At 35.8% G+C, this 14,691-nt stretch overlaps 1 protein-coding gene across 9 annotated transcripts in view; it reads left to right on the top strand.

The window, feature by feature from the left end:
- PTPRD (protein tyrosine phosphatase receptor type D) overlaps positions 1 to 14,691 on the top strand; it is a 302,382-nt gene that overhangs the window by 164,431 nt on the left and 123,260 nt on the right. For all 9 annotated transcript variants that reach the window (XM_069961955.1, XM_069961952.1, XM_069961957.1 and 6 more), the window contains 6 exons: positions 332 to 520; positions 5,231 to 5,341; positions 9,063 to 9,332; positions 11,645 to 12,226; positions 13,397 to 13,530; positions 14,170 to 14,314. In XM_069961955.1, the coding sequence (XP_069818056.1) occupies positions 332 to 520; positions 5,231 to 5,341; positions 9,063 to 9,332; positions 11,645 to 12,226; positions 13,397 to 13,530; positions 14,170 to 14,314 (1,431 nt within the window). The remainder of the gene's footprint in view (positions 1 to 331; positions 521 to 5,230; positions 5,342 to 9,062; positions 9,333 to 11,644; positions 12,227 to 13,396; positions 13,531 to 14,169; positions 14,315 to 14,691) is intronic.

Below are 14,691 nucleotides of genomic sequence, written 5' to 3'. Positions count from 1 at the left end.
AGTAACTCACCATTAAAAATCTTCTTTTTTCTTTCAAATACATAAAAACTTGCAGGATGTATAGCAGTTGGCGTTGACACTGGTTAATCATTGAATGGTGTGACAGCTGTTTCTGCGCATGCGTGCTTTCTCAGACACGCTAGTGTAGGATTCACAATAGGGGCTTTTTTCCATTTGCACACAGCAGTGTGACTGATAAATGACAAAATAACATCATTTTCACCTAAGATTTGTCCAGAAGTCTTTAGTATTATTACGTTAATATATCAAACAATAGAAAATATGTATTCTACAAACATTTCTAAACTTATTTTCTGATTCATATTTTCAGAGGATCAAATTCCCCGTGGTTTTCCCACTATTGATATGGGCCCCCAATTAAAAGTGGTGGAACGTACACGAACAGCCACTATGTTATGTGCAGCCAGTGGAAACCCAGACCCTGAAATAACTTGGTTTAAGGACTACTTACCTGTTGACACAAGCAACAGCAATGGACGCATCAAACAGCTACGATCAGGTAAGGTGTCACAGGTGCTAACCCAAAAAAACGCTTTTTCCTTCTCTCTCACTTTATTTTTTTGCTTTAATTATAGGTAAAGACTTTTCTTCCTACTTCCTTTCTCTGGTCTAATTTGGCGTGTTTTCATGCCTGCGGTGTAGTCATTGCCTATTCCAAAGCCTACTTGTGTGCGGGTGTGTGTGTGTTCCTCGGCTTGTGTTTACTCCTCATCTCCCACTGCTGTGACTGTACTTCAATACCTTTCATTTATTTTATCGCTTTAATGCGCTACTTGAAAGATCCATTCCTCTATCTTTTTTTTTTCTTCCTTTTGCTTTCTACTTTTATTTCAACAACCCTTCTTCAACATTTTAGTACAATCAGAAATTAGAAGAAGTATACTTGGCTTTTTCCTGTAAACAGACCAGTCTACCAACTATTTTAGTTTTTTCTTTTATACACCTAAAATACACAACAAAAAAAAAGTCCATATGGTTTAATGAGGTGGATTAATATTGAGTCCACTAATTCCTGACTGACCAGATTCTAAATAAAATTATGATTTCCTACATAAGAAAGGGTGAGCTGCCTGTGAGATTCAAGTCCCATATTTGTACTTATTGTACTTGGTAACTTTTTCACTGTTGGGTACATGGCATGCCCTTTTCTTTGCAAGCCTCTTATAAGGCTCCCTTCACACACGGCTTTTATGGCCCATTTAAAAACTGGAAGAAAGAAAAACACATGCATTGGAATTTTCGTGCAGTATTGCTACAGCCGATGACTATGCGTTTATCATGTCCTAAAAACTGCAACATTTCTCAAGAAAATGAAAATACTGGAAACCAAATGAACATATAATAATAATCTTAATATATTCATGTTTATTACCAGCAAATATTTATAAATATAGCAAATAAAAAAAGGCAAAAAGACAAAACAAAACAACAATACCATGACGTGCCACTATAATTCACGATGTTTGTGAATCCAGTCTATAGGCAACTTTTTCCTTTTTCCACAAAGGTGGCAGTGGCAGTGCCACCATGACTGTGCTGACAACCCTCACAGTAAAGAGTACCTAAAGATTACATGTATTACTCAACAAATATAATATTTTACATACAAATGTGGTATGCTTGACCTTAGGTTAGGTGGGTTGTATACAAAAAATTTGTATAATCTATAATGTGTTTCAAGTGCACTACCTGGTTCTGCACCCTATAGGACCTTTTAGTAAACAATAAAAAATATTGGTAGGCTCTCCACAAAACTCCTTATAGAATCTTTATACAATATATGCAAATAGTAGTTATACATATAGTAATAGGGTAATAAAATCATACGTGTAGTAAGACATACATGTTAAAATCCAATAAAAAAACATAAATGTATCATTACAAAATGCAATAAAAATAGGAATAAAAATTAAAAGGCGCATATTTTAAGGCTACTGTTCATATATATTACTGCGGTGCAGGGACCTTGTTTACCGTCTATATATATATCATATAATAATTTGCCAAGTATATAATAGTTTTTGCCGTATTTAGTTCCTATATATAGCAAATATAAAAAAAAACGAAGCAAAAACAAAACAACAATACCATTACATGCCACTATAATTCACGATGTTTGTGAATCCAGTGTATGGGCAACTTTTTCCCTTTCCACAAAGGGGGCAGTGCCACCCTGACTGTGCTGACAACCCTTACTCTTAAACCAAAGCAAATTTTCCCATAAGAACTCATAGAAAGGCAGACAATTGGTTCCACACCCCAAAAATAAATATTTATTATTCCGAATAACATGTAAAACAGATTAAACAAACATTCAGAAACAGCAGAATATGTGATATTATAGGTTACTGTACAGTAATGGAGAGGATGGGAAACACAAGAGCTGACAGAGACTGCAGGGAGCAGGAAGGAATGAACAGGGACATATGTGGGCACAGTATAGCAGCACTCTCTGTCTGGAGAGAGGGGTTACAGCTACGGAGAGATTACTCTCACAGTCCTGTCCCCTGATGTAAGCCCCAGCCTGAAGTGGATCTGCTATGATTTGGAAGGTGGAGAACACTTCCTGGGTCAGAGTACAGGGCTGTTGACCCCGCTATGCAGACCGTGCCCCTCCTCCACTCCTCTCCCACCCAGTACAGGGAGCTCTTAAACCAAAGCAATGCTCTTAAACCAAGTCACAATTTGGAAAAACTGTGAGCTCATAAACCAAAACGCTCTTAAACTCTTAAACCAAGGTACCACTGTATTACATGTATTACTCAACAAATATAATATTTTAACATATACTAATAAAAGAACCAGCACATGACATAAAAGACTCTTATTTCTCTCAAATTGCCTGGCTTACTAAACCGTTCTGTGCTGTTCAACCCGTCTTGTTTAGTGCCTACCTGATTGTTGTCGGCAGGGCCTGTGTATAGTGTAAAGTCAAAATTATTCTTAAAATGTAATATCGTAGATTTATAGATCTTTAAAAGTGACAATAGATACAGAATATAATCATTTTTTTATGATGTCTTTCTTCTCTCCGTATTTAATTCTACAGAATCCATTGGTAAGTGCTTAGTCCTCCAGCGCACTTCTCCCCTCCACAAGTTTCCATACTTAGACCAGCCCTAGTATTTTCAATACTGCTAAAATGCATGGCATGCATTTTACTACTGCCAGCTAGTGTAGTCACGAGACCTTTGTAGTGGTGCACACACCTTCACAAACTGATTGTTGTTGTAGCAAACCTAGCCAACACCTATACTCAAGGACTTATCCTTTAGCTTCACTGATCCTAAAGTAGATGTTGTACGTTGACCTGTACCACAATGTTTGTCATCAAATGCCCTTCACAGAGCTTTTAGATCAAGATGAGCATTACTCCCTAAACGTTTGTACAAAATACCAAATTTAAGAACTATCCCCTTTCTAATTGATATGCCTGTACTAGTTAGTGGAGTTCAGTGCCATTTTGGGTCCTTTGGCTCTTTATTGTACAGTGCAGTAGCACTTAGGACCTTTACTCAGTTTATTCCTGTTATCCTTTTCTATTTTGTAAATCTGATTTGATTCTTCTTCCAAATCCTAAGCCTCCTTCTTCTGGTACTAATGATTCTTCTTTCTAATCTTATTTGCATTCATATTATCCACCCAGGTGGTACACCAATAAGAGGTAAGACTAAGAACTAAGAGTCACAGAATGATCTTATTCATTCTTTTTTTTAGTATTTCCATTATACTTGTATTTGTTCTTATCATTTAAAAATAACATTTTTTTTTTTATTATTTTACTACTTGATCATGTGTCTTATTCATCTCTTATTATTTATTTAATACAACAATTTTAGTTTGTGATATGCTTCAAAGAAAGCATATCAAGGTCTTTTGGCCAAAGCCCAGTCACAGCTTTCCATGTGTCCCTCTTTTTTCTTCTTTTTCTTCTTCTTTTTTTTTTTTCTTTTTGTCCGATTGATTGGAGAGAAAAAAAATCATTTTTTTCTTCCTTAGCTGTTCATGTTCTGGACCTATGCCATTTGGTCTAGGGAACAGTTGAAGACATGCAGATGGCAAGCGGGAGTCAACTTTTTGATCTTGTATTTCAGAGATGATTTTGGTCTTGGTCTTGTAACTGTTCTATTTTTTTCTTCTTCTTTTTTAATTTTTTTTCTTGTAGCAAAATTTAAAACCTACTTTTCCTCTTGCGAATTCATAATTGTTTTCCCCCTTTACTGAAATTTCTTGAATTTCTTCATTGACTTTTTGGATCATCGGTTCTCCAGGCACTGGAAACATCAGGTTTACAACAGTCTATTTTAGTAATGTTTATAATAATGTTTTTTGATATATTGACTCAATGTTTACAACACTTCTTGTTTTTGTTTTTTTTTTTAATCTTTTTTTTTTTTTTCTTGGGTTTTGTGACACCACACTGCTAATCCCACCTGTGGATTTTGATGGGTGTCTTAGGGGCCTACTGTGGACCTCAAGCAGTGCTTGGTTGGCTTCTTCTGGTCTTGGCAGTAGCCATTGTTTTATATATTTTATTTTCTAATTCAACTACTCTTTGTTTTCCAGCATACATTTCTTAACTTGTAAGTTGTATCAAACTGTCTTTCTATAGAACCTGCATGTCTTAAACGCAGATTTGTCTCTTGAAAAAAAAAATCAACACATATTTTTATTGATATAAAAAAGTAAAAAAAAAAAACATTTTTTTACCTTTTTTACTTTTATGCCATGCAGCTTTTTTGACCTAGCTGCTCAATTTGGCTTTCCAAAAATGCTATTTTCCTAAATTTTCAAAATTTTAAACTTTCTAATAATACAATTTGTTAATTAAAATTATTTTTTTTTAATATAGTAAATCGAACAATGACAAAATATATAATATTTTGTTATATTTCAAAGCCATACTTCCTTGAAGCAGTTTCACTCATTTCCATTTTGATTAAATTTTAACAATTTATTTACATAAAAATAGTTCCTTGTTGTATATGTGTTTTGTTTTCTTATGTAAAAGTAACAATTGATCAACTGAAGTGTTTATTTTACAACTGCCTTGCTTTTCATCTATAGTCTTTAGCAAGAATCGACGTTGATTGGAACTTCCTATTCAGGGTTTTCTGTATTACTAATGGCAAATTGGAGAGCTATTGAAACATTACCTATTGAACATTACCTAACTCTTTTCTTGGCTGTGTATTTTATATCTGGACAGGTGCACTACAAATTGAGCAGAGTGAAGAAGCTGACCAGGGAAAATATGAGTGTGTTGCAACCAACAGTGCTGGGACACGGTATTCAGCTCCGGCAAATCTATATGTAAGAGGTAGGAATGACAAACCCCCCTGGTGTCTACATTCTGTGGGCAATGGGGTTATTAATTTCAGGATGTTCGCAGTTACTGTTATAGAAAAGTGGACAACAACTGAATTATTGTGGAAAAAAAAACATTAAAAATGTAGGTCATTACCTGAGGGTTGTAAGTATTTAAACTTCTTTTTTTTCCCTTGCATTTAGTTGTGTGCAATGCATTTATTTTTGAGGTGCTATAAATTTTTGGAAAAACAAAATGTGTCTACTCCTTGGTATATAATACTAATCCTGAATTTATAGTTTGATGTTCTCCTGAATTGCAGATGAGATTGAAAGCACCAATTTAATATTAATACTGATATTGCTTTAGCGTTTGTAGTGGATAACCTTCTAACCTTAAACAGCATTATGAACATAATTGTATATTCATCACACTTATTCTACTACTCTTCTTCTTTCTTTGTATTTTTGTTTTATTAATTTTACATACTTAATGATAAATGTTATCCCATCTTCTACAGCAATGAACTGACTTTTCCCTTAAAATTTTGCACTTCCTAAAGATGGAAAAGTGATCATATGCAGTTGACTATGTCGAATCGTCACTGTGAACTATTTCAAAATCATAGAAAGTGTTTTTGGTTTTTAATTTTGAGGCGGAAGTTTCACTGATACTATACTATTTTTCTTACCTAAATTCATATGCAAAACTGAAATTCTAACCTGTACGGAAAGTAACAGGTGTAGGGTACTACCCTATAGTCAGCTCATTCCTGTAGTGTTAACAGTTTTAGGAACATACCTAGCTAACACAAGTATATTCTTAAACTATGAACGTTTTATGTCTTATTCAACAATAAGATGGATTACTGCAACACAGAGGTCTCTTATCCAAACAAATCTTTAATAAAAAAAAAAAAATGGCTAGCTATTGTTTCTAAGCTGGAGAAATGCTAACGTATATTGAAGATTAGGGAGGTGTAACAAGTAAAAGATGTTCAAAAAGCAGTTTTAAGCCTTGATATGGCCTTTTTACTCTCTCTGTGTTTCCCTTGTTTTTCTCCTTTCCTCATTTCATTGTGTTCTGCATCAAACCCCTACATCCCTCAGAGCTGCGAGAAGGTTGGTGTGTTTTTTACTTTTTACCCACCTTACAAAAATATTAATTCAACAATAACAAAGAATACAAATGAAATGAATGTAGCTGCATTGTGATTTTTTTTTTTTTAAACTCATTTTTTCAAGTTTAGTGTAAATTTTTGGCATTGGATGCTCTAGTTTGGCTTCTTAAGTTTGCTGTAGTCTAAATGTGATGCATGCGGAAATGATCTTGAGTGCATGGCAACCTTGGATATGATAACTCTTCTTTTCTTTATTAAATGCCTGCCTATACTACTGGTTTGTCATGCACAGTAATGATAGATGGCATATGACCTATTGGTTGGGCATGCGGATGCTCTATATTGTGATATCTAATTTTTAGCTTTACTAGAACTGTATCTTTGCATGTGTAGGTATTGCTTGCCTTGTAAGTAAATATCTGCTTGCTTCTTCTATCTACACTCCTGCCTGCCATACCTTCCACTAGACCATTAAACAATTGCCTCTTCAATTATTCACTCACAGAATCACACTTGTGAAGTTTACTTCTTGAATGCTAACACATGGCACTTACAGGTTATTATTTTTAACTGGGATATGGAACCATAGCATTTTATATTATTTCATAACAAAGTAGAATTACCTTTATATGCTTATATGTTTTTTTGCATTTGTGTGGTCCAATACCTCCCAACTTCAGCTGTTTTATTATGCAGAATGGCCTATTGCTTAGTTAAAAAAAAGCCATATTACTTCTACTATGCTGCTACTAGTATATACATCTTTTGGGATATATTCAGACTATCATTCCAAGCATGTTACTACCAACAAAAATTGATGTCTCATCAAACATTTCATATATAATATCTGACGAGTAACAGTTGACGGTGTTGTCTCAAGTTTGCATTGCTCTACTTTGTTATTAAATAACTTTGTTATAGTGCACTGAATTTCTCATTACAATGTGGCATTGAATGAGAGATACTGCACATCTATAACTAGAATGCCTAAGGTATCCTGTCCGGAGCTTCAAACTATTATCAAACATAAGGAAGAAACACAACTGGCCAATATTTCTCAGTAGTTCATTAACATGATCTGTATTCTTATGTGCTGGTTACTTCACGGGAGATCTGCACTAGAATAAAGGCCAAAAATGCACAAAGCTATACAATTAAAAGCAGGGGCAAAACTAGAAATGGCTGGGCCCCATAGCATACTTTTGATTTGGGCCGTCCCCTCAACTCCGACTGACCACTAAGCCTTCAAGTGTTGTCATAACTGCGTAACTGCAAGTGCTCATCAGAAGTGCTTGCAGTTAAAGGGACATCCCGCTCGGCCACCGAGTGCTGCAAATGATGACAGCTCAGGGGGCCTAATGTATTACAGGAGCGGGCCATCGGGCACCCTGATGCGGTAGGCCCCGTAGTATCTGCTATGGCTGCTACAGTGGTAGTTACGCCCCTGATTAAAAGTAATCTAAATTTATTGGTAACAGAATATATTTATTGGTAACAGATGTAGCCCATTATGAAACACGTGCCATGGTGATTGGATTGAGCATTTATATTATAACAACAATTGAGTTGGATAGTTGAAGCAGGAATATTTGTCTCTTTTTTGCTTACTAGTATAGATTCTGCAAATGCTTGTTGAAAATACAATTAACCTCCTAGTTGACACCCTAATTTACCTACAAGAAATCTCTCTTACCATTAATCCAGTAGCTGTTGCTTTACCTAGAACCTGTATGCAACTAAACTGTGAATGTTCCCCGCCATACTCCTTTTTTCAGCACACTCACAGCCATAGTGACATTTTAACAACTTCAGCCTAATCTATACTTCCCCCCTTGTGTTCTCCTCCTTATTTCAAAACCCCAACTTTTAGTTGTCTTTAAAAACCCTCGTCCCCTTTACTGTTTCAGAGCAGATATACAGGATCTACAGACAGACAGATAGAAAAAAACATACATTTAATTTATATGTAGCATTTTTTTTATAAATTCCCAAAGCATGGTTGCCTAGACCTCAGTCATTTGCCTGCATGCATGACCCAGTCCAGTACTCGAACTGGCCTTGCCTTGTGTACTATAATGATAAGTCTCTCTATATATTTTGGTATCTGTTTTAGCACTGTATGTAAGAGCTGTAGGTTGCATTCACTCTGGAGTCTGAAAGTGAGTCGTGATAACTTTCAGTACATTGTAGATGTGCGCTAGGACTGTGATGTGACAATGTGGCTAGTCACATAAAATCACATCAACTGGAGGCACCCAGCACTTGAGGCTGTGTAACATGAGCATGCTGGCAATTCACCAGTTATTTTATTGAATATGTATGTATATAATAAAGTAGAACTATATACATATGTATTTGCATGGTGTTTGTGTTTTGTTTAGTAGTTGGTAAATTGTCGGGGCCTGATAGGTGTAAGTAAATGTATGTTATATGTTTTGACTCAAATTTAGCTTTTAGAGAATTGGATGTGTATGCACTAGCTGTATACATTATCAGTGTGATACAAATTGTTTTCTTCTAATGTGTCTTTGTAATGTGCATGTCGTAAGAATGACACGTTCCGTTCTCCATCGGTTGTGTTATGCTTATTGTATCCTTTTTTATTTTGTTCAGTTCGGCGAATTGCTCCAAGGTTTTCTATCCCTCCCACAAATCACGAGATCATGCCTGGTGGAAGTGTCAATATCACTTGTGTTGCAGTAGGGTCACCCATGCCCTATGTGAAGTGGATGCTAGGTGCTGAAGATTTAACTCCTGAGGATGATATGCCGATTGGCAGAAATGTACTGGAGCTTACTGACGTCAGACAGTCGGCAAATTATACATGTGTTGCAATGTCTACTCTTGGTGTTATAGAAGCAATAGCACAGATAACTGTTAAAGGTAAGGAGCTTAACAATATGATGGGGTTTAGATATACTATTTACTTAAAACATATTTAGCTAAGAGGCTACTTTGTCCTATTACATTGTATTATATATTTTATATTGTAGTATTTTTTTTCCCATAAGATTTACATTATGGTCAGAATCTACCTATATTTCTTCCTAATTTGTTATGTCAGTTACTTTCATTTTTTAATGTCTCAAATAGGTAATATTTATACTATTTGAGACATTAAAAAAAGTAAACCATAACAAATTAGGAAGATATATGTGTGTGTGTGTATATATATATATATATATATAAAACGGTCTGAAGTCAGGACCCTGACCGCTGGCACCTATATCTACACTGCTGTGCTGCTCATTCTCTCTCTCTCTCTCTCTCTCTCTCTCTCTCTCTCTCTCTCTCTCTCTCTCTCTCTCTCTCTCTATATATATATATATATATATATATATATATATATACACGCACACACACATACACACAGGCGATCAAAATTAGACAGCAATGTAAACAAAGTAAGAACGCTGGATTCTTTCAGAAATAACAAAACCTACATTGCAAAAGATTTGAAGGATTATTTGTAAGGGCTACACCATGCCACTAGAACAGTGTTTTACAAAATAACCAAAGTATAACAACATAAAACTTTTATTTTGCGAAAAATGTGATGGTCATAAGTAGAGAACAGCAATGACTGTAGCACAAAGAAAGAGTACAACTACATTTTCTAAAGGTTACAACAGTCACCAATCAGTAGGAAGTATACAGGCCTCTGCTTTAAATGACTTCAGCACATCTGCGGCCAGAGGAAATCACTAGTCTCTCACACTGCTCTGGTGGGATTTTGGTCCACTCTTTTTCCAGTCTTGTCCACAGTTTTGTGACTGTTGCTGGTTTCTTGGCCATAACTTTGTCACCAGGGATTTTCCTAAAAATTTTTTGTATCTTTGCTTATTAGATCTCTCTCTCTCTCTCTCTCTCTCTCTCTATATATATATATATATATATATATATATACAGTATATAATTTAGTTATTGCTATGGTTTTTTTACTATTAACTTTTTCTCTTTTTATTTAAAGTGACACTGTCACCCCCTTTGTGGCATTAGCGCCACTTAGCCCCGCCCACAACACCCCAGTTGGCCCCGCCCACTCACCAGCCATTGGAACAGGCTGGCCTAAAGGTGTAGGCCCCACCCCCTCTAGGGCGGCCCACCAATGGCCGCCAAGGGCGGCGTGGCCAACGGTGGCGTTGTGGGCAGAGCTAAGTGGCGCTAATACCGTGAGGCCCCGCCCACTTAACACAATCTGCAGTTCATAAACGATCACTTTTTACTTGAACAAGCACCATGACGTATGATATAAAATAAGGTGTGAAAACTGCTAAATTTACTCTTTACACCTGTGTAGAGATGTCAGAATGCACAAAAGAGGGTGACATTGTCACTTTAAGTAAGGTTTTGAAATGCCCTATTGTTTTACCATCTATGGAGCTATGTAGGGGCTTATGTTTTAAGTTATTTTTGCATAAATGTTAATTTGTAATCACTTTTCATTCCTTCAGATGCCATGGTAGCCAATCGACACCCCTCAGTTGCATTGCAGGGGTTCCAGTTGAGACCCTGACAGGTTTGCCACCTGTCATTTAGCCTTTTCAATGCCACAACCTGTATTGATAATAGAATTTAAGGGATTAAATTGCTGAAATCATCCACAACTCAGCTGAGTCTTCTCCATATGCAGTCACTGCCCAGCTGCCGTAAGACATGCATAAGAGTGGGCATGCTCACGTGTTATTTATTCAAATGATCTCATAACATATTAATTATCCTAATGAGTGTTTAACAAGACAAGCAGGTTGACCATTTGGTCACAATTTTCCAATTATGGTAATTCTATTATCTGACCTATACCTTCCTTCAGCCATTTAAATTGGAACCACAGCATGAAACATTTTAAAAAGAGAAATCTATGCCTTCCAGTACTGCACAATATCCGTCCACGTGTTTCTGATCTTTCTGTTATTATACTTTTCAAGAGACGGCTTTTATGAAACCTAATAGCAGTTAATAATTAAAGTCTAATTTGACAAGTTTCTCTAGCTACATAAAAAAAACACAAATCTTCATTTGTTACCGTTTACTTTACCCAGACAATAGTGTGTTATTAGAGTGTTATTTAGGACAGAAAGCCATTTTGATGCCTTCCTTTTTATTAGTATGAAATGAGCCGATTTAACATAGTCTAAAGCTGTCCCATTATTTCCTGTCTAGAAATAATTTAGTAATCATGTTTTTTTTTACAGCCTTACCAAGGCCTCCTGGAACTCCTGTGGTGACAGAAAGCACTGCTACAAGTATCACGCTAACCTGGGATTCTGGAAATCCTGAGCCTGTAACATATTACATAATCCAGCACAAACCGAAGAGTTCTGAAGAACAATATAAAGAAATTGATGGTGTGGCTACAACACGGTATAGTGTTGCTGGCCTTAGTCCATATTCAGAATACGAGTTCAGAGTGGTTGCTGTAAACAACATAGGACGTGGGCCACCCAGCGAGCCTGTCACCACAAGGACTTCAGAACAAGCTCCATCTAGTGCTCCCCGGAACGTGCAGGCACGCATGCTGAGCTCAACCACTATATTGGTTCAGTGGGAAGAACCTGAGGAACCCAATGGACAGATACAGGGCTATAGAGTTTATTATACTATGGACCCAACCCAACACATTAATAGTTGGACAAAATATAATGTAGCTGATAGTCAAATTACCACTATAGGAAACTTGGTGCCTCAAAAAACGTACTCAGTAAAGGTCCTGGCCTTTACTTCAGTTGGAGATGGACCGTTATCTAATGAAATTCAAGTCATCACACAGACAGGAGGTAGGTTAAGCGGTTTGTTATTATTTATTGTAACTCTTTATTTATTTTAACTCTTCTTTTACATTCATTTTCAAGGGGTTGTCCAGGCAAATTTATTGTTGGTCTATCAATATCAGGTCGGGCAACATCTGGCAACCATCACCCCCACTGATCATCTGTTTTCCATAGCTGTGCTGCTTATGTACAAATTGAAACAGAGATGAAAGCAGACATCTTTGTTCTTCAGCCAGTCCTCCATCCAAGATTAGTAAATCGTAGCTGCAGTAACCAGCCTTGGCCACTACACAATTGACAGAGCTGTCTGCTTCCTTCTCTGTGAATAAAAGCAATACAACTCTGGCAAACAGCTAAATGTTAGGTTCTAGGTCTCAGACCCATACTTATCTGATATTGACCTTTCTTAAAGACAGGCCAACAATAAATTATTCCTTGAAAATATTTTTAAAACTTTAAAGATAGAAAAAACCTCTGGTATGGTAAGGTAAAGCTGAATGTAATGCCGTGTTACCCATATATAACTCATAAATAAACTATCCTTACTGAAATACGTAATTTCCACCTTCAGATAGACTTATAATATTAGTAGATTATAGATTTAACTGCTGCTATACACTTCTTGTCTACTGGAACAGTACTATACCATAGTATATACCATTAGCAGCTTAAAGCTTCTAGTACACATGTCCTTGACTGATGTTCTTTTAGAAGTTCAAGCACTTTTCTTTTTTTAAACAAATTGATTGTTATATTGGATTTCTTTATAAATACATCTTGTTTAAGGATATAAATATTGTGAGTATCCAAAGGAAAACAAGCCATAAATTGTCCCTTGCTAATATAAAACATGGAATGTAATTTTGCCTTGTAAATTATTTTAAATTAATTAGTTTTGTTAATAAGAAGTAATAATCACTTTGTGTGGATTTATTGCCGTTACTCTGGTTTCTTCCTATAGTCCAGACAGCATATTGATAGGTTAATTGCTTTCTATGAAATAGGGCCTAAAGTATGTGTTTGAAATGGAGACAGATTAGATTTTGGATCCCATTTGGGCAGGGACTGATGTGAGTGATGACTATCCTGCACAACGCTGTGGACTATGTTATATAATATGCTATATTATCTTATAGTATAGTGCTAGCCTAAAAAATAAAACATGTATTTCTGCAGTTCCTAGTCAGCCACTTAACTTCAAAGCAGAAGCAGAGTCGGAAACAAGTATACTACTTTCCTGGACTCCTCCACGATCTGACACGATATCCAGCTACAAGCTGTATTTTAAAGAAGGGGATCATGCAGAGGAGGTAAATTGAGGATTCTGCATCATTAGATGCTTCTTTTTAATGTTTTTTAACAGCTAAAGGGAATGTGTCAGTATCATTTTTATGTTAAACGTACATTTTTTTTATGTTTCCATTTTACTATGTATATTGTAAAAAAATCCTGGAATCTAGGTTTAAAGCGACTTTGTACCCACAATCTGATCCCTACAAGTTTAAAAGTTGTTTTTTAGGACAATAACAGCATCACCCGCTGATCGGACCCCAGGACAGAACTTGGATTAAAAGCAGTTATCCGAAGGTTCAAGTGGTTTAAGGGGGAGAGATTGTGGGTACAGAGTCACTTTAAGGCTATGGTGGCACTTTTTTTTGACCACCTAACGACTGTTTTTATTTTTATTATGGCCGTCATTTTGGCGCATATATATATATATATATATATATATATATATATATATATATTTATTTATATATATATATATTATTTTTTGTACTATGAATTAACTCATCCAAATTCTAGGTCATATATACAAACTTTTAACATGAAGGAAAGTGTTACTGGGATCAAAGTATTTGTGGCTAAAGTCAAAACAGTGGGGATTAAAGATTTTTTTTCTTTTTGAAATATCCTATTTCTTCACTATCAATTCCATCTTTCTTTAGCAGTCTGTCACCATTGAGCCAACTACATCATATCGGCTGCAAGGCCTGAAGCCAAACACATTGTATTACTTCCGATTAGCTGCTGAGGCTCCATTAGGCCTTGGTGCTTCAACAACCGAAATCTCAGCCAAAACCCTGCAGTCAAGTAGGTCTCTTTCTGAGTTATTACATTCATCTAATAAGACAGCATTTGATATTGCTAGCTATAGATGTTTAATACTGATGACGAAAATTCAGTGCGCAGATAAACTGTACTAAATTATACAGCAAAACATAATATGTTTTGCTAATATTCGATCTTTATTCCTTTTTCGAAGCAATGAAGTTTGACCACTCAGTACAGAAAACGTTGAAAAAGTAGAAATCCTCCTTTTAACAAATCGTCAGAAAAAAATTACAAGGGATATAGCTTAGGGTAACATCAAAATACTAAAGCCTTAGAAAAAATAGACTCCAAATGTAGATATCTTAGCTCAAATGTTGAAAATATGAGACAACCCACATATCACCATATTGCTGACA

The sequence above is a fragment of the Dendropsophus ebraccatus genome, chromosome 3 (assembly GCF_027789765.1).
Source record: "Dendropsophus ebraccatus isolate aDenEbr1 chromosome 3, aDenEbr1.pat, whole genome shotgun sequence".
NCBI classification, from domain to species: Eukaryota; Metazoa; Chordata; class Amphibia; order Anura; family Hylidae; genus Dendropsophus; species Dendropsophus ebraccatus.
This window is presented reverse-complemented; position numbering and strand designations above follow the sequence as displayed.